Genomic DNA, 20,310 nt, shown 5'->3' with positions numbered 1-20,310 from the left:
GGAGGAACTGACAGTTTCTAAATTATGACTTCTAATCACACTATTGCAAGTTTTATTTTCAAAATGTTTTGTCTGTAATCTTATAACAGTTATGTTAAATTATTTTGTTAAATTATGAGATTTTTTTTTTAAAACTACACGTTATTCTCAAAATATTACGACTTTATTCTCATAATGACAAGCGTTTTTTATTTTTTTGATGTGGCCTAATACGCCGTTGTATTTCCATCATTCATTTCCATCGTTGGTTTCCATCGTTGGTTTCCAGTGTCTGCCACGTGGTGGAGGTAAACAGTGTGGTTTAACTGAGGCCAAGCGGAGATAAGAGGTTTGAACAGCTTTAAATACCAGCTGGTGTTCAGATGGACACAGAACGACGGAACACGGAACGAAGGACAGAACGATAGAACGAACGGGCAAGAGGTCCATCTGCTTCTGCTGGGTCCTGGTTCTTTGGGTCCTGGTTCTGTTGGGTTCTGCTTTTGTTGGGTCCTGCTTCTGTTGGGTTCTGGTCCTGGTTCTGTTGGGTCCTGGTTCTTTTGGGTTCTGGTCCTGTCAGGTTCTAATTCTGTTGGGTTCTGTTTCTGTCAGGTTCTGGTTCTGTTGGGTTCTGCTGGTCCAGGTGAAGCCGTGGACACAGACCTTGTACCACACTGACTCTGGTGTTCATGTGTGTGTGTGTGTGTGTGTGTGTGTGTGTGTGTGTGTGTGTGTGTGTGTGTGTGTGTGTTTTCCCATGATGCACTGGGTCTGTGGTTGACTCTTCTGTGTTTGTCTTCTTCAGGTGTGTGTTTGTTTCTTCTCTCATCTCTGTGGATCCGTCCAGAACCGTCCAAACCTGAGGCTGAAGATGCTGCTGGTTCTGGTTCTGTTCGCCGTCGGCCTGAACTCAGGTTCAGCTGCAAAGGTCAAAGGTCAAACCACAACACCCAGAGCTCACCAGTTATGATCTGAATGGGTTTGAATCAGCGGGTGTGTGTCTGTTGTGTGTCTGTTGTGTGTCTGTTGTGTGTGTTTGTTGTGTAGTTGGGCGTGGTCCAGACGGAGGGGGGGCGGGTCGAAGGCAAAAGCCACCGCATGGGCCTGATGAGGAGCGTGGACGTCTTCAAAGGGATCCCCTTCGCTGACGTCCCTGGAAAATGGGAAAAACCCAAACCTCATCCTGGATGGAGCGGTAGGTGCACTGGCTCCGCCTCCTCCAACTCCCAGAGTGCACTGCTGTCAACACTGAATAGAAACAGTTCTGAATGAATCTTGAATCTGCTTTAATGAGACAGAAAATTCAGGACTGAAGTGGTTTCTGTGTTTTGTGTGTTTGATTCGATTTGATTCGATTCAGTTAGATCAGATTAAATCAGATGAGATCAGATCAGATTAGATCAGATCAGATCAGATTAGATTAGATTAGATTAGATTAGATCAGATTAGATCAGATTAGATTAGATTAGATTAGATTAGATTAGATCAAATCAGATAAAATCAGATCAGATTAGATCAGATCAGATCAGATTAGATTAGATCACATTATATTATATTAGATCAGATTAGATCAAATCAGATAAAATCAGATTAGATCAGATTAGATTAAATCAGATTAGATCAGATTAGATTAAATCAGATTAGATTAGATCAGATTAGATTAGATTAAATCAGATTAGATCAAATCAGATTAGATTAAATCAGATTAGATTAGATTAAAGTTGATAAATGCGGTTATTACCTCTGGTTAAATCTGTCTCTTATGTCTATTTATCAAATTTTTCTGGTGAATGTTTTCAATCATTTGTTAAAACCGGCAGCGCTGCTTTAACTTTGTGAGATCTAATGATGTAAAAGGGGCGTGGTAAAGGTCAGTGGTGTGGGTGGGGCTTGGCGTGAACGGCTCTCTGATGTTTTTGTCGTTGCCAGGCGTCCTGAAGGCCACCACGTACCGTGAACGCTGCCTGCAGGTGACGCTGCTGCAGACCAAAACCCAGGGCAGTGAGGACTGTCTGTACCTGAACATTTTCGTTCCACAGGGACGTAAACGTAGGTGACGGCGCCCCCTCAGGCAGAGCCACGTAAATGCACCTCACTGGTCTGTTTCCCATGGTCCATCTGAGCTAAACTGTCCCATATTTATATAAATGTGTTCCAAACACTAGTGTGGAAGGTTGGTTTGTTCATTCAGTCCAAATGTGCTGCTGACTGTCTTTCTTCTGGCAGATGTCAGTGTCAGTCCTTCCATAAACTGGAACATAAATCTGTGTTGGTTTGAATCTAGAAGGCTGGTTCCTCTGGAAAAAAAACTAAATCTGACCAAGTGTATTTTTCTCATTTCTGGTCCAAATATCTGATCACACTGAAAATCAGACAGAATCACCTACAGAGGAACTGTTCAGTCAGATAGAAGAACTGATTTATAGACAACAGATCTGGAAAATCGGGTTTACACCTATTTGAACAAGATAAATTTCACTGGTTCTATTGGCTTTTTTTTTTTTTTTGCTTGAATTAAGCAAACAAATCTTGAATTAAACACAAAAAAGCAAAAGAAAATCTTGAAATAAGAAAAAAAGTTGAATTAAGCAAAAAATCTTGAATTAAGCAAAAAAATTGATTTAAGCAAAAAAAATCTTGAATTGACCAAAAACACTGTGAATTAAGCAAAAAAAGTTGAATTAAGCATGAAAGGTTGAATTAAGCAAAACAATCTTGAATTAAGCAAAAATGTTGAATTAAGCAAAAAAAAATGATGTAAGCAAAAAAAAATCTTGAAATGACCAAAAACATTGTGAATTACGCAAAAAAAAAAAAAAAAAAATCTAGAATTAAGCAAAAAATGTTGAATTGAGCAAAGAAATCTTGAATTAAGCAAAAAAAAAAATCTTGAATCACACACACACACACACAAATTGAATTAAGCAAAAAAAAAAATCTTAAATTAAGAAAAATTGTAATTTTTCCATTTGACAAATTTTTATGCACTAGTTACATTCATGCAGTTTGAGGGTCAATGGAAAAGCGACTCCTTTCATCTGGTTAGCAGTGAATTCATAATCTTATCTAAAAGTAAAACTTTGAACTAAAGCATGAAATGGAGCTGGGTGTTCTACTTTATCTGTTACAATAATCAAACGTAAACTGGACAAATGTTTTTGATGTTTTATGTCCAACTGCTGGATTTATCATTTTAAAGCCAATGTCCTTAACTTCATATGTACAAATATAACAGTTTAAAGTATTTTCAAGTATTTAAAGTACTGTTTTTCCCGTAGGTCGTGAGTTAAAACATTTCATCTCATTGTAATTTTATATTTTTGTGACTTAATTTAACTTTCAACATCAAAACTTGTGAAAATATTACAGCTTGGTTCCTCTAATACTATGACATTTTCTTAAAGCATCATTACTTTAAGATCTGAACTTAAAGTACTAACATTTTTTTCTTAAAACTATTTAAACATTTCAATTAAATTTCATTGCATTAAAGCCGTAGAATAAGGATAAATTCAAACATGTTGTATTTTTCATCATCATAAACAGGCTTTTAAAATAGAATAAAGTATCATCTGCATACAAGTTGATTTGTGTAAATATCAGTGACTGCGAAGAACAAACACTGTTGGAAACTTTTAGTTTTTTCTTTGACAGACACCTAGGGGGCGGGGCTTATGAGCTGTACTGCAGCTGGCCACCAGGGGGCGGTGGACATGTTTTACCTCCATCCCTCTTTGTGTCTAGTGTCGACCAACCTCCCGGTGATGGTGTACCTTTTCGGGGGGGCCTTCCTGCTGGGGGCGTCCAACGATGTGGCGATCCTCGGAGACTCGCTGTACGACGGGAAGGAGATGGCCGACAGGGGCGGAGTCATCATCGTCACGGTGAACTACCGGGTGGGGACCCTGGGCTTCCTGAGCACCGGAGACACCCGAATGCCAGGTCTGAGGTCTGGGTCAGATTTAGGACCACATATGAAAGTGGTCTGGGTCAGATTAGTGCTGTTCAGACTGTCTGGAACAGATCAGATCAGATCCAGGTCACATATGGACACATTTACCTTAAAGTCCGATTTTTTTTATTTTTTATTTGGATCCAAACTGTTCCATCTGTGGAACGTTACTTTCGTAAAACAGTAATTAGACCAAAATATGACTTTGTAGATTCTGCTACGATGGGTTTGTTTGGGTTCCGATGGTTCAGAGTTCAGATCAGGATTCAGAGCTGACCCGTAGAAAACCCTCCATGCTCCACTTTATCGTATCCAACTGGTGCCTGATGGTCTTTTCCCAGCATGCCATCTGTCTTCAGAGCGCTGCTGTTTGCATCTTATCTGTGCAGATAAAACGTGGCTGTAAACACAGCTGTGGAACACCGCCATCTTTGTTATTATTTTTAACTGTACTTTTAGCACAATGGAGGAAAAACCAGAACCGGCTGATTGGACCTGCTGTGGTGTTTGTCAATGGATGGTCTTTGTCCAAATCTGTCCTGGTTGAACCCTAACCCTGGTCTAACCCTAACCCTAACCTGCTGTTCTATGTGTTCGTTGTCAGTCCCAGGTTAGGTCTTTGTCCAATTCTGTCCTGGTCTTTGTCCTGGTCTTGGTCTAACTCTGTCCTGGTCTTTGTCCTGGTCTTGGTCTAACTCTGTCCTGGTCTTTGTCCTGGTCTTGGTCTAACTCTGTCCTGGTCTTTGGTGTGTTTGTGTCTCAGGGAACTACGGCCTCTGGGATCAACACTTCGCCATCTCCTGGGTCCGCAGGAACATCCACAGCTTTGGAGGAAACCCCGACAACATCACCATCTTCGGCCAATCAGCAGGAGCCGCCAGCGTCAGCTACCAGGTCAGAGGTTGACACCCACAGATCAGGAACCAACCAATGACAGAGCAGGAAAATCTGAACCATGGTGTATCTGGATCAGGATTCCATCTAACGCTGATCTGTCCATGTGTCTGTCCATCTGTCCACATCTCCATTTGTCCTGTCTCTGTCCACCCTCTGTCCATCCTCTGTCCACCCTCTGTCCACCCTCTGTCCACCCTCTGTCCACCCCTCAGATGGTGTCTCCGTACAGTTCCCGTCTCTTCCGCAGGGCCATCACTCAGTGTGGCGTCTCCCTCAGTCCCTGGGCTCTTCAGAAAAACCCCATGGCTCTGACCAAGAAGGTCCACAAACCCAGTCCACTTCAGACCTCCACCAGTTCCCACCGGGGTCACCGGGGGTCGTATCCACGGCAACCATTGTCATTGAGTTATTTACAGCTGAGAACGTGAAGAATGAGGATCTGACCAATGACGGTTTATGTTTTTATTTTCCTCTTCAGATCGCTCGTAAAGTGGGCTGTTCCAGAACCAATGAAGACGACATGTTGGCGTGTCTGAAGATATCGGACCCAGTCGGACTCACCATGGCCGGAAAAATTGACGTGATGCAATTGTTGGGAAAAGGTCAGAACAGCTGGAAGAAAAACCGGCATCAGGATCCAGGATTCTGGATCTGAGGAGACGGAATTTAGGCTCCGTTCACATGCAGACAAATGTGGCTCAAATCCGATTTTTTCACCCATATGTGACCTGGATCTGACCTGTTAAAGACAGTGTGAACAGCACTAACCTGATCCAGACCACTGTCATATGCGGTCCTAAATCTGACCCAGACCGCTTTCATATGCGGTCCTGAATCTGACCCGGACCACTTTCATATGAGGTCCTAAATTTGACCTGGATCAGATATTTTCCGATGTGACTTCAGTCTGAACATCCTGGTTGCATTTAGCCGACCTTTACGTCGTTGAAATGCAACAAACGTCTGGACCTCTTTAGTGCATGTGGGTCACTTCAGGGTCACATTCAGTTCAGACTCAAAACTGATAGAAGTCGCATTTAATGTGGAATATGAACCAACACACAAAAAAATCAGATTTTACCCAAAAATCCAAATTGTGCGTTCAGACCTGCTGTGGGTGGAGCCTTAGGCACAACGACAACAACAGACACAAGTCCAAACCAGACTGAGTCCATCGATGTTGTATCCAGTCGATGTCTTCATATAAAACATCGAGTCTCTCAACATATAAAATCTTAAATCAGTTAATCGGACGTTTGAATAAAAGTCTCACCTGCGTGGGCGTCTCTTCTGTCCAGGCGTCGTCATGGATCTCCTGGAACTCTCTCCGGTGGTCGACGGTGACTTCATCCCGGATCATCCCAGTAAACTGTTCCAAAACGCCGCTCAGTTCGACTACATGGCGGGGGTCAACAGTATGGACGGACACATCTTCGCTGGCGTCGACGTTCCCTCCATCAACAGGTTAAAGGCCAACACCACCACGTGAGTACTGAAGCAACAACAGCACCTGAAACGAACAAACACCTGTGGGCGGAGCTCCACCAGGGCTCTGTGGACGTTCACCTAAACGTGGCTCTGTAGGGGTTCCTCAGGGCTCTGCTCTCAGCCCACTGCTCCTACTGTCTGTTACCATGTCCCAACTAAGGTTATTATTGTCAACGAAAACTAACGAAATGACGAAAACTAGAACAGTAAAAACATTTTCGTTAACTGAAATAAATAAAAACTATAATTAAAAGAAAAAAACAATAACTAACTGAAACTGTATTGTGTGTTTACAAAACTAACTAAAACGGACAAAAATTAGGGATAAAATTCCCTTTGTTTTCGTCTTTGTCAATGTCGAATTGATATAAAATCCTTTTATTTCCCTCAAGCAATTTTAGCTAGCAGCACCATACGACACTTTTTGCTCCGTCACTTGTGTTCACTTGTGGTTTCCAGTCGTCTTCTGGTCCCCACTCTACCTGGAAACATGGAGACTAAAGCAGCAGAGTCCTGTCTGGGATTGATTTGAATAGGAGCACAGAGAAGAAGAGAAAAGAGACGACTAAACTAAAATTAATACTAAAACTAAACTAAAACTAAGCATTTAGAAAATAACAAAAACTAATTGTTACGCCCCGGCTAGGGGACCCTATCCCAAATGGCAGCTACGACAAAATCATCTAAATTAAACTCGGCTGCCATAGTCACAACCACAAACTGCCAACCAGAAAGAAAGAGAGAAAAAACAACTTACCAACTTACCCCTATCGGTCGCTCAAAAGGACAACGCGCAACAAAGACGAGCCCCCAATTCATGCTACGCCCCGGCTAGGGGACCCTAGGGTGCAACATGAAGAGTGTGCTCACTTTTCCTCACTCCCAAGCCACAGAGAAAAAAAACCTGGACACGGGTTGTGCAAGTTTAACAAAATGGTGATTTATTTTACAAGGTGCAACATAAGGATATTGAAAACTAGACAAAAGGCAACTGAAACTTCGGGGTGGGCTCTGGCCAAAACAACAAACAAAACTGCACTAATGAGAAATTAGGCTGACCTGCAAAATAAAAGAAACCAAAATACAAGGCCTAACCTTCTACCAAAAACAGGAGAAAACGAGATAAAACAAACAGGGCAGCCCACCTCCCCTACTTCTGAACAGGAACGCTGGCGGAATGGAGGCGGGGTTGGGAGTAGAGGAAGTGCAACGGGGGTCCGGCCCAGCTCCGCAGTCTTTAAAGGTCCGCCTCCAGCCACTGCTCCAATCACAGGGGGGGAAACTGGCTCGGCACCTGCAACATATTTGTCCATTCACACACACACACACACACACACACACACACACACACACACAAAAAAGGACACACCCACGGAATGACACTACAGACCCACCTATGGGTCGTAACATAATAAAAACTAGCAAACCTGCTCTAAAAACAAATTAAAATGAACTGAATTAGAGAAAAAAAAGTCCAAACTAAATAAAACTAGAATGAAAAATCCTAAACTATTCGAACCCTGTCCTTAAACGTTCTGCATATTCAGCAGCTGCTCTAACGTTAGGACACGGATCCAAACAGACTAATAATGGAACAGAAAAAGTAGAACAGCTTCTGCTTTATGCACTTCCTGTTTCCCTCAAATAAACAAAAAGAACACACCTCTGGGATAGAAATGACTATAAATGAGCATCAGCCCGTTGTGGTCCGCCAGGCTGCTTTGGTTACATCGAGCTCCCATAATTCCTTGCGCTCAGGCAGTTTGGTGTGACTTACCTGGAATGCTACAAAGTCGTGAGTCATAGCTTGAAGTCGTGACTTACGAGCTCAGAAACCTGCCTTTGAACACAGCAGATGGAGTTAGTCCAGTTAGACCTGGTTTAACTCCTCCCACCGGCTTCATGGGGACATCACATGGCCTTCGTCCCCACTTGGTCCACAAACAAAACACAAAAAAAAACTAAACTATACTGAAAAATCCAAAACTATTAGAACCTTGGTCCCAACAAAACAGATGTCGGACAAAGGACAAAATGAACAAAATAATCCCCAAAATAAATGAAAATTGACATCATGTTCTTTTAGTGTGCTATCTTCTATTATTTTTCTTTATTCTGACACAAATTCACCTGTTGCAGCTGTTTCTGTAAATTTGCTTTGTATGTATGGTACATGTGGACGTGCACCTTTAGCCTGATGAACTCATGCTTTTTGTGGGACATTGTCTCCGCATGTGGACGAAGTGGGATGAAGGTAAAAATGCTAATGTCCTGAATAGAGCGGGTCAAAGCTGGTCTACACCTGCTCACCCTAGACCACAGGGGTCTCAAACATGCGTCCCGAGGCCCAAGTGGGTCCCCCCAAAGGTTCCTGTCCGACCCCTAGGATGAATTTCCAAAGTGTATAAACTCCACAGTCCAGGCTGTGGAACTCATTTTAGTGTGGGTTCCACATCCAGACCAATCTGATCTACAGTCCAATAATAACAGCAGAAGAACCCACACAGAAGAAGGACTGCAGATTTACTACTGGGTTTGACGGAAAAAAATATTACATTATGCCGATAAATAATGATAACTACAAATATTTGTCTTTGTTTCAGTGCAAAAAAATAATGTTAAATTATGAAAATATTTCCATTTCCAAACTCTCCTGTACCAATAAAATGTGACTAACCTGAACAAATGTGTCCAACCTGAAATGTCTGTATTAAATTCAGTCCAGTTTGAACTCTTTTCTTCCTGTTCCTCAGTGTTTAGTGTCTTTGGAGATCTGATCCAGAATGCACATGGACTAATGAGAAGTGGAGGAAGAAGACTGAGAAAATTGCACTGATTTTTGAAGGAAATTTCAGTTTTTTCAGGTTATTCACATCTTTTTTGTTTGGATAGTTTATAAAAGTAAGTATTTTCATAGTTTAATGGGTTTTTTGCACTAAAACAAAGACAAAAATTGTCAGTTGTCATTATTTCTAGGTTCTTCTGTTCTTATTTGACTGGTCCGGTCCACTGCAGATCAGATCAGACTGAATGTGGAACCTGAAAGAACAGGAGTCCGACCCCCGTGCCCTAGACCTCCTCCTCTTCTGGACCTCATGTCTGTCCTCCTCCTGCTCCTCAGGGAGGACGTTCGAGGTCTTCTGGCCGGTCTGACCAAAGAGAAGGGGACGGCCGCCATCTCCTCGGCGTACGGTGTTTACTCCGCCCACTGGGGTTCGGCTCCGGATCCATCTGTGGTGAAGAAGACGGTGGCGGACATGGAGACCGACTTCCTGTTCCTGGTCCCGACCCAGATCGCCCTGCAGCTCCATGCCAACAACACCAGGTCTGCTGTGGGTCCGGTCTGGGTGGTCCACATTTTCAAATGCTAGGGGTGTGGTTTGACTGTGGTCTCTGCTGTCCTGTCCGCTGTCCACTCCTGTCCACTGTCCACTGTCCTGTCTTCTGTCCACTGCCCTGTCCACTGTCCTGTCCGCTGTCCACTGTCCTGTCCACTGTCCTGTCCACTCCTGTCCACTGTCCTGTCCACTGTCCCTCAGTGGAGCCCGTACCTACTCCTACCTGTTCAACATGAAGACTCGTATCCCAGGATTCCCCAGTTGGGTGGGGGCGGAGCATGCAGAGGACCTCCAGTACCTGTTCGGTAAACCCTTCGCCACACCGCTGGTCTACTTCCCCCGACACCGAGACCTGTCCGGGTACATGATCGCATACTGGACCAACTTCGCCAGGACCGGGTAAACTCCCACCATGCACTGGAGAAAGAAAATGAGACCATGACCTTATTTTTCAGACAGGTTGGACTGGTCTGAACTGGTCTAAACTGGTCTGAACTGGTCTAAACTGGTCTGTCTTGTCTTGTCTAGTGATCCCAACACAGGTGACAGTCGAGTCCCAGCCCCGTGGCCGGCTTTCACCAAATACCATCGACCGTATCTGACCATCAACCACAAGATCTCCAAGTCCTCTGTCAGGTGAGTCCATGGACTCCCAGACTCAGCAGATCCAGAAGATCTGGTAGATCCTGTAGACCCAGTAGATCTGGTAGACCTGGTAGATCCTGTAGACCCAGTAGATCTGGTAGACCTGGTAGATCCTGTAGACCCAGTAGATCTGGTAGACCTGGTAGATCCTGTAGATCCAGTAGACCTGGTAGATCTGGTAGATCCGGTAGATCCTGTAGACCCAGTAGATCTGGTAGACCTGGTAGATCCTGTAGATCCAGTAGACCTGGTAGATCTGGTAGATCCGGTAGATCCTGTAGACCCAGTAGATCTGGTAGACCTGGTAGATCCTGTAGATCCAGTAGACCTGGTAGATCTGGTAGATCCGGTAGATCCTGTAGACCCAGTAGATCCAGCTGACATGGTCTCCTGTCCTGTGGTCTCTCTAGCTATGACCTGAGGTCCACCTACGTGGACTACTGGACGACCACATACAGCGCCCTGCCATCAGTGAAGACCCAGGACTTGGACTGACCCACATGGAACCAGGACTTGGACTGACCCACATGGAACCAGCAGAGTCTGAGGGCTGGTCTTCACTCAGTCAAATAAAGTCTTGATCTGCTGCATCAGATGGTTTTCTCATGTGTCAAATAAATTCCATCTTAAATCGTCTGAAAAGCTTCATTTGTGTCATTTAAGGTGGTCCAGTTGGTTTGAATGTTTGGGTTAAAGCCAGATTCAGAATAAACCTGCGAGTCAGTGTTGGACCAAAGTGTGTGTGTTGGAAAAGTGTGGAACACCTTCCACCTCCTCAGATCGACTTTAAAAAAGAATGAAGATGGAACAGAGTCTGCATTCAATCAACAACATGAGCAGAAGAAAAATAAAATCAACAATAATGAATTCAATCAAACTCTGTTATTTCTTTTTTTTTTTTTTTTTTCTTATTTCTATTTTTCTTTGAAACAATTATTCACATTTTGCAGATTTTCAAACATTCTGGTTCAATTTTCATGTGTGAACATAAACCTGACTTTAACATGACTTTAAACTTGAGTTCAATCTTACTTTAAACCTGATTAAATTCTGAATTTATCTTGACTTTAACTTGACTTAATCCTGAATTTAATCTGACTTTAACCCTGAATTTAACCTCATTTTAAACCTGACCTTAACCTCATTTTAAACCTGACTTTAACCTCATTTTAAACCTGACTTTAACCTCATTTTAAACCTGACTTTAACTCATTTTAAAAGTGACTTTATTCTGACTTCACTGGTTGAAGGTTGGAAACACACAGGTTACAGGTGGACGGGAACAGAACATGAAACCAGAGGTAAAATCTGAACCCACCCACAAACCATGAGTCACATCCTACTGGTTAGTTGTCACCGACAGAAGGGGCGGAGCTACAGGAACAATTTATGAGTCATTAAAACTCAGGAGACGGTGGTGATTCAGCTTTTAGAGGAAACCGTTCCAAACATGACCAGCAGGGGGAGTAACACAACAAAATAATGTACAACAAACATCTGATATGAACATCTACACACACACACACACACACACACACACACACACACACACACACAGGGTTGGTGTGTTGCCACATACTGTGACAGCAGGAAGCAGCGTTGACACATTCAACGTTTCTCTGCATCACATCAACGCCACGGAGACAAGAGGAAGAACCACAGAAGAAGAAGAAGAAGAAGAAGAAGAAGGAGAAGAAGAAGAAGCCAGAGAGGACGGAGGTGAAGACGTTGACAAAGAGGTGAAGATTGTCCAATTCAACAAAAGAGCAGAAGAAAGAGAAGGAGAGTTAAGAAGGAGGTCAGAGGAGCAGAAGAGGAAGAAGAACGTCCGAAGGGGAGGAGGAGGGGGACGAGGGGGACGACGAAGAGGAGGTGCAGCGTCGTCATGGAGGAGGACATCAGGAAGAAAGGCGTGTTGTACCTGCAGCAGCAGAGGTTTGGGAAGGTAACATCTGCACACATGACTCCGCCCACCTCCACCAGGGCCCCTCCCACTCAGTCAGGCACACATCCCAGAATTCAACAGAGAGACAAAGAGAAAAGGTCTGGACTCCTTATAGTGGTCCACAGACTGCTGACATGGTCCATGGCAGGTCAGGTTCAAAACCTGAACATTCACTGTTCAAACACATGAATGAAGACACTGATCCAACACACTGTGTGTTTGTACGCACTGTGGTGGTATTGATGATGTTGTTGTTTTTGTTGTTGTTGTTGTGTGTGTGTAGAAGTGGAAGCGGGTCTGCTGCGTCCTCTACAGGGAAAGCTCCTGCTCCATCTCCAGACTGGAGTTCTACGAGAGTAAAGATGGAGGATCTGAGAAGAACGACAAGAACCTACGGAAACAGCAGGAGAACAAGAAGGTACGGACTGGACTGGACTGAACTGGACTGAACTGGACTGGACTGTACTGGACTGGACTGGACTGGACTGGACTGAACTGGACAAGACTGGACTGTACTGGACTCTATTGGACTGGACTGTACTGTACTGGACTCTATTGGACTGTACTGTACTGGACTGTACTGGACTGTACTGGACAGCAGTGGCAGCTGTTTGTCTTTCAGACAGGGGAAGCTCATTGTTGGCTTACATCAAAAAAAAAAAAGTCAAGTTATTTAAACATAAATTCGTCCCTCCGTTCCTTTTTAAGAAAATGCTCAGTGACCTTATCGTACCAACTAAACAAGAAAACGCTGAAATTATGCTAAATTGAAACAAGGAAGTCCAATGAGTGTGTTTTATTTACAGTGCAAGAAATGAACAAGTCATTTGGTTTCTGTGATTCCACAGCAGAATGTGTGACGGTATTAAACTGAACTGTGTCAGTGAAGGAGCAGATCTGAAAACAGCTGTCAATCAAACGGGATTCAGCCTTTGGACTGATCCTCCAATCAGCACGTGGAATCCCGGCTTCCGGCCCGGCTGAGCTCCATTCACCCCCAGAGATGCCAAGTGTCCGGGGGCGGGACAACATGGTGGCGTTTATCCAATTAGCGTCCAGTTTAGAGTCGTTGAAAAAACCAGTTCCACTCAGTCCCACTGAAGTGCATGAACGCTGAGCATCTACGGACAAATGCACTGAGCAGAGATGGAGGAGAAAACACAGACACGGGAATGGAGGAGAAGTGAACAACATCCAGTACGTTTATTTGGGATCAAACTGATTCTGAACCAACTGGTCTGAGAGATGAACGTGTTCCAACACATTTGGAGTCAATGAAATGAAAACAACTGAACAGATTTGAGCATTTAATTTTCATAATTTTAGGGGAAGCTGAGCTTCCACTGCAGTCTGAGAGAAATCACCTCTGCTGTACTGGACTGTACTGGACTACACTGGACTGGACTGGACTGTACAGGACTGTACTGGACTGTACTGGACTGTACTGGACTACACTGGACTACACTGGACTGTACTGGACTGTACTGGACTGTACTGGACTACACTGGACTGTACTGGACTGTACTGGACTACACTGGACTGTACTGGACTGTACTGGACTGTACTGGACTACACTGGACTGTACTGGACTGTACAGGACTGTACTGGACTGTCCTGGACTGCACTGGACTGTACAGGACTGTACTGGACTGCACTGGACTGTACTGGACTGTCCTGGACTGCACTGGACTGCACTGGACTGTACTGGACTGTCCTGGACTACACTGGACTGGACTGGACTGTCCTGGACTGTACTGGACTGTACTGGACTGTACTGGACTGCACTGGACTGTCCTGGACTGTACTGGACTGCACTGGACTGTACAGGACTGTACTGGACTGTACTGGACTGTACTGGACTGTACTGAGAGATCAAATTCACTTGTAAACTCCACAGGTTACCATGTTACCAAGGGACACGAGTGTCTGCCTGCCTGGTCTCCATGGTAACCGTCTGCCTGCCTGGTCTCCATGGTAACCGTCTGTCTGTTTGTCTGGTCTTCCAGGTGATCCGTCTGTCTGACTGTATCCGGGTGTCTGAGGTGGACATGGACGGTTGTCCCAAAGACACCAGTCCGTTCCTGATCGAAACCACCGATAAAATCTACGTGTTCGCAGGCGAACGGCAGCAGGTGGACGAGTGGACGCACAAACTGTGTGAGATCGCATTCCCTGTAGGTACACACACAACTACACAGACACACAACTACACAGACACACAACTACACAAACGTTACTGGACTGAAGCGGACTGTACTGGACTGTACTGGACTCTGCTGGACTCTGCTGGACTGTACTGGACTCTGCTGGACTCTGCTGGACTCTACTGGACTCTACTGGACTGTACTGGACTCTGCTGGACTGTACTAGACTCTACTAGACTCTGCTGGACTGTACTGGACTCTGCTGGACTCTAATGGACTCTAATGGACTCTATTGGACTGTACATGACTCTGCTGGACTCTACTGGACCATACTGGATTCTGCTGGACTGTACTGGACTCTAACAGACTCTGCTGGACTCTACTGGACTGTACTGGACTGTACTGGACTCTGCTGGGCTCTGCTGGACTCTAGTGGACTCTGCTGGACTGTAATGGACTCTGCTGGACTGTACTGGACTCTGCTAGACTGTACTGGACTCTGCTAGACTCTACTGGACTCTGCTGGACTCTACTGGACTTTACTGGACTCTACTTGACTCTAGTGGACTCTAGCGGACTCTACTGGACTGTACTTGACTCTACTTGACTCTAGTGGACTCTACTGGACTCTGCTGGACTCGGCAGGACGGTACTGGACTCTGCTGGACTGTACCGGACTCTGCTGGGCTCTACTGGACTGTACTGGGCTCTGCTGGACTCTACTGGACTGTACTGGACTCTACTTGATACTAGTGGACTCTGCTGGACTCTCCTGGACTCTGCTGGACTCTAGTGGACTCTGCTGGACTCTAGTGGACTCTAATGGACTCTACTGGACTCTAGTGGACTCTACTGGACTTTACTGGACTCTGCTTGACTCTAGTGGACTGTACTGGACTCTAGTGGACTGTACTGGACTCTAGTGGACTGTCCTGGACTCTGCTGGACTCTGTTGGACTCTAGTGGACTGTACTGGACTGTAGTGGACTGTAGTGGACTCTAGTGGACTGTACTGGACTGTAGTGGACTGTAGTGGACTGTACTGGACTGTAGTGGACTGTAGTGGACTGTACTGGACTCTAGTGGACTGTCCTGGACTCTGCTGGACTCTGTTGGACTCTAGTGGACTGTACTGGACTGTAGTGGACTGTAGTGGACTGTAGTGGACTGTACTGGACTGTAGTGGACTGTACTGGACTCTAGTGGACTGTAGTGGACTGTAGTGGACTCTAGTGGACTGTACTGGACTGTAGTGGACTGTACTGGACTCTAGTGGACTGTAGTGGACTGTACTGGACTGTAGTGGACTGAGCTGGACTGTAGTGGACTGTACTGGACTGTGGTGGACTGAGCTGGACTGTAGTGGACTGTACTGGACTGTGGTGGACTGAGCTGGACTGTAGTGGACTGTACTGGACTGTGGTGGACTGAGCTGGACTGTAGTGGACTGTACTGGACTGTGGTGGACTGAGCTGGACTGTAGTGGACTGTACTGGACTGTGGTGGACTGAGCTGGACTGTAGTGGACTGGTTTTGACAGGTTTTGTTTGTTTGTTTTTCTTTTTTCTTCTTTTTTTCCCCCTTGTTTCTCGTCTCGTTGTCACGGCGCCGTGTTGATTGACAGCTCATCTTCCTGAGTCACTGCTCCACTTCCTCTTTGCCTCCATGTGACAGGAAGTGCACACGCGGCAGTGGCCAATCACGCTGCGGCTTCTGTCACAGCCACATCAGAGTCCCATCAGAGAACTGCAGAACCCAGAAGCGTTTGACTGAACCTGGTCCACGTTGACCTGGTTTCAGTGACAGAACCTGGTCCACGTTGACCTGGTTTCAGTGACAGAACCAGGACCAGTTCCTCAGAATGTTCTGGGTTTTCTGATAGAACATGGAACGTTCTGTCGATGTTCTGAAATGAAACGTGTCCGGTCCAAGTCCTTTGTTGTGAACTGACCTTTGACCTCAGTAGGTTGTGGGTCCGTCCCAGTGCTGGTTCTGGGCTCAGGTTCTGGGCTCAGGTTCTACTTCCTGTTGTGTTTGTGCAGATGAACTGGGTGGAACCTGCTGTGAAACGAGGCAGTTTACACCGAGGAACCCGAGTGGACGAAGACCAAGGCATGGAGGACAACAGCCTGTACAGCGGCAGAGACACAGGTACACAGTCCACCTGTCTGTCCATCTGTCTGTCCACCTGTCTGTCTGTCCATCTGTCTGTCCACCTGTCCATCTTTGTGATGTCATCAGGACATGGGTGGGTTCAGTGTCTCCTCAGAACCCAAATACACAAACGTCTGTCTTTTCTTGAATGTCCAACCGTCCAAACACTGCGTCTGTGGTTTGGTCTTTTTCTTTTTTGATCTTTTAAAGCGACAACATTTAGAAATGAAGAACTGAGAAGAGACAGAGACGAAGAAAAGAATAAAGGGGGAAAGTAAGGAAGTGAAATGTACAGAAACCCATCAGCCTGCGAGGAAACGAAAACTAAAACTAAAACTAAAATTGAAACTAAAACTTAAACTAAAACTAAAATTAAAATTAAAATTAAAATTAAAATTAAAATTAAAATTAAAATTAAAATTGAAACTAAAACTTAAACTAAAATTAAAATTAAAATTAAAATTAAAATTAAAATTAAAATTAAAATTAAAATTAAAACTTAAACTAACCCTAAACCTAAATGTCAGAACTAACCCTTAAACCTAGACCTGAACTAAAACCATTCATCCGTTAAATGAGACAAATACAGCTGAAACTTATGATAAACTGAAGTCTGTGAAGGCAACGTGATGCGTTTAAAGGCCTTAAAGGAACCATGGTCTGATCTAAACTCTAACATATGAAACAGGTCTGTTTGTGTCACTTAGTGCGTGTGTTCTACATCTGCTGGTGGTTTTTGTGTTAGTGTGTGAACACACGTTATCAGAAACCGATGTGATACGATGAACGACAAAAAACACACGACAAAAAAACAAAACAAAACAAAAACAAACAAACAAAAATACAAAAACCAGGACAGAAACATCAGGACCTGGAAAAACCAGGAGCAGATACCTGGTCCATCCTGATCCGGATCAGACTGGATGTGGGCGGAGTCAGGCTTTAACCTTTGGTTTCCATGGTGACTCAAGTGCAGGTTCAGACCAAAGCGTCGACTTCCTCCGTCTCGTCTTGAACCAAACCTCAGGTTCCTCTTTTATCTGTTTTCCCACAAACGCACTAAATATAGAAGCACACACAGACGCACAAAAAGACACACAAAAAGACACACAGACATACAAAAGACACACACAGACACACAAAATGCACACAGATGCACAAAAAGACACAGAGATGCACAAAAAGACACACAAAAAGGCACACAGACGCACAAAAAGAAACACTCAAAGACACAGACGCACAAAAAGACACACAAAAAGGCACAGAGATGCACAAAAAGACACACAGAGACACACAAAAAGAAACACAGATGCACAAAAGGACACACAAAAAGGCACACAGACGCACAAAAAGAAACACTCAAAGACACACAAATACATGCAAAAGACACAGACGCACAAAAAGATGCACAAATACACACAAAATACACACAGTGGCACAAAAATACATGCAAATACACACAGACACACTAAAATATACACAGACGCACAAAAATACACAAAAAACACACTAAAATACACAGTTACACAAAAACACACTAAAATACACACAAATGCACAAAAATACATGTAAATACACACAAAATACACACAGACACAGTAAAATACATACAAACACACAAAAATACACTAAAATACACACAGATGCAGGAAAAGACACATAAGTACACACACACACACTCTCATGTGTACTGCTGACTCATCACAGGTGTGTCTGCTGTGGCTGAAACTATGAACATGTTGGTTTGTCATAGAACTGCTCTGATTCAGCCTCTGTGCACTTCTATTTATTCTAGATCTACTTCTACTGGATCTGCTGGTGGTACTTAAAGCACAAACAACGTTTACAACACACATATACACATATACACAATATATGTACATATACACACTACATATACTGTGTACACACTACATATACACATACACAAGTACACATGTACACACTACATGTACACATATATACACATGTGCATGTGTGACCCAACAGGAGATAATATGAACATGAACAGAAACAGAACATATGATACAAACGTAAATAAAATACAACATCTATTCGACTCCATGTGGTTGAGATCAACGCTGTCGTCATAGCGACAGGATGTGACAGCGCTGAAACAGACGTATTTACTGAAGCTTAGTTCAGTTACATGGAGGTGACAATACAACTGTTTCCTGAAACACCTGTGGATGTGGTTTGACACCAATGTCAACCGTCACACAACCACAACTACACAACAACTACACAATTACACAACAACTACACAACAACTGTCACACACACACACACACACTCACACACACACACACACACACACACACACACACACACACACACACACACACAGGTCTGGTTGGTTCAGATCAGTGACATAAACTAACTCCAGTTCATCTGAATTCAACTGAATTCACTCTGAGGGATTCTGGGTAAATTTCCATGTCCTTATATGGACATCCTGGGGGTATGTTTACAAACATGTATGTTTTCATTTTACTGAAGAACAGTGTGTCAGTGCATTGACTTCCTGTGTGTGTGTGTGTGTGTGTGATTGCGTGTCAGTGCGTGTCTTCCGGGTGTGCATCCGTCGGACTGAGGCGTCCGACCGCTGTCATCTGAAGGGCGATGTCATCCTTCGTGCTGACGTGGACGCCCTCCACCTGTTGGACAGAGGGGGCGACGTGGTCTACACCTGGCCCTACAGGTACCTGAGACGCTTCGGACGAGACAAGGTACGGCAACAGGACACCACAGGGTACTACAGGGTACTACAGGGTACTACATGTACTGCATGTACTGCATGGACTACATGTACTGCATGTACTGCATGGACTATATGTACTACATGTACTGCATGTAGTACATGCAGTGCATGCAGTACATGTACATGCATGTAGTACATGTACTGCATGTACTACATGTACTACATGTACTGCATGTACATGTACTGCATGCACTGCATGTACTACATGTACTGTATGCGCTGCATGTATTGCATACACTACATGTACTGCATGTATTAGTGCTTTCTCAGTGTGTTTTTACTGTTAATGTTCTGTTTAGTTGGATTTCATTCACTTTTATTCTGTTTCTGTTTCTCTGAAGGAGCCATAAGAATAAATATGAATACTACTAATAACATTAGTCGAAGTAGAAAACACATTTAGAAAAGCACTGAGGGCTTCCAGACTAAAGAGAAAAGAAAATGATGCAGACTTTTAATGTATTTCAAGATTTTTTGTGGATAGAGTCTGGAACAGAGTTGATTTTCAGACTGAACCTGATTCTTTAAATAAATCAAATAGGACTGTTTTTAACGTCAGTTTTCCCTTTTGGTCTGAAACTAAAATAAAACAAAAAAACAGATTTTAACAACAAATGTGGACAAAATGTGCAAATAAAAGTAGGATTTCAAAAATTCATTTGAAGGAATACTTCTAGGACCGAAAAAGTGTTTGCTCGAGGTGCTCTTTGGAAAAAGGGATTCATAAAGTCGATCCCAAACTGGAAGGAACACTCCAGGCCTGTCTGTAAACGTTCCCATGCCTTTAGTACCATGACATGGTCCTATCTGGACCCAGACCCCTTCCAGTTTGGAATCGAAAAGTGGGATTTGTCTGGATTTTCAAAGTCAGGTTGATCAGGTGTGTTTGCTGATCCGGTCAAGTCCAGTCCGTCTGATCTGGTTTGGTCCAGTCCAGTCCAGTCCGTCTGATCTGGTCCAGTCCAGTGTGTCTGATCCGGTCTCCGGTCTCCACAGTCCACCTTCTC

General features: G+C 44.1%; 2 protein-coding genes across 2 annotated transcripts in view; both read left to right on the top strand.

The window, feature by feature from the left end:
• The first annotated feature begins 1,068 nt into the window (after nt 1-1,068).
• LOC115425770 (bile salt-activated lipase-like) lies at nt 1,069-10,279 on the top strand. Its single transcript, XM_030143524.1, has 10 exons — nt 1,069-1,174; nt 1,909-2,028; nt 3,724-3,921; nt 4,695-4,825; nt 5,041-5,148; nt 5,307-5,430; nt 6,127-6,313; nt 9,438-9,641; nt 9,856-10,053; nt 10,197-10,279. The coding sequence occupies exons 1-10, from the start codon at nt 1,078-1,080 to the stop codon at nt 10,198-10,200; spliced, it is 1,371 nt and encodes a 456-aa protein (XP_029999384.1). The 5' UTR covers nt 1,069-1,077; the 3' UTR covers nt 10,201-10,279.
• A 1,635-nt stretch (nt 10,280-11,914) lies between these two features.
• LOC115425757 (docking protein 2-like) overlaps nt 11,915-20,310 on the top strand; it is a 13,279-nt gene continuing 4,883 nt past the window's right edge. Inside the window, 6 exon segments of the mRNA XM_030143505.1 lie at nt 11,915-12,244; nt 12,528-12,662; nt 14,251-14,418; nt 16,431-16,539; nt 19,102-19,271; nt 20,300-20,310. The exon segment at nt 20,300-20,310 is cut by the window's right edge and continues 256 nt beyond it. Of these exon segments, the coding sequence (XP_029999365.1) occupies nt 12,185-12,244; nt 12,528-12,662; nt 14,251-14,418; nt 16,431-16,539; nt 19,102-19,271; nt 20,300-20,310 (653 nt within the window). The 5' untranslated portion in view covers nt 11,915-12,184.

The sequence above is a fragment of the Sphaeramia orbicularis genome, chromosome 9, assembly GCF_902148855.1.
Source record: "Sphaeramia orbicularis chromosome 9, fSphaOr1.1, whole genome shotgun sequence".
Lineage (NCBI taxonomy): Eukaryota > Metazoa > Chordata > Actinopteri > Kurtiformes > Apogonidae > Sphaeramia > Sphaeramia orbicularis.
This window is presented reverse-complemented; position numbering and strand designations above follow the sequence as displayed.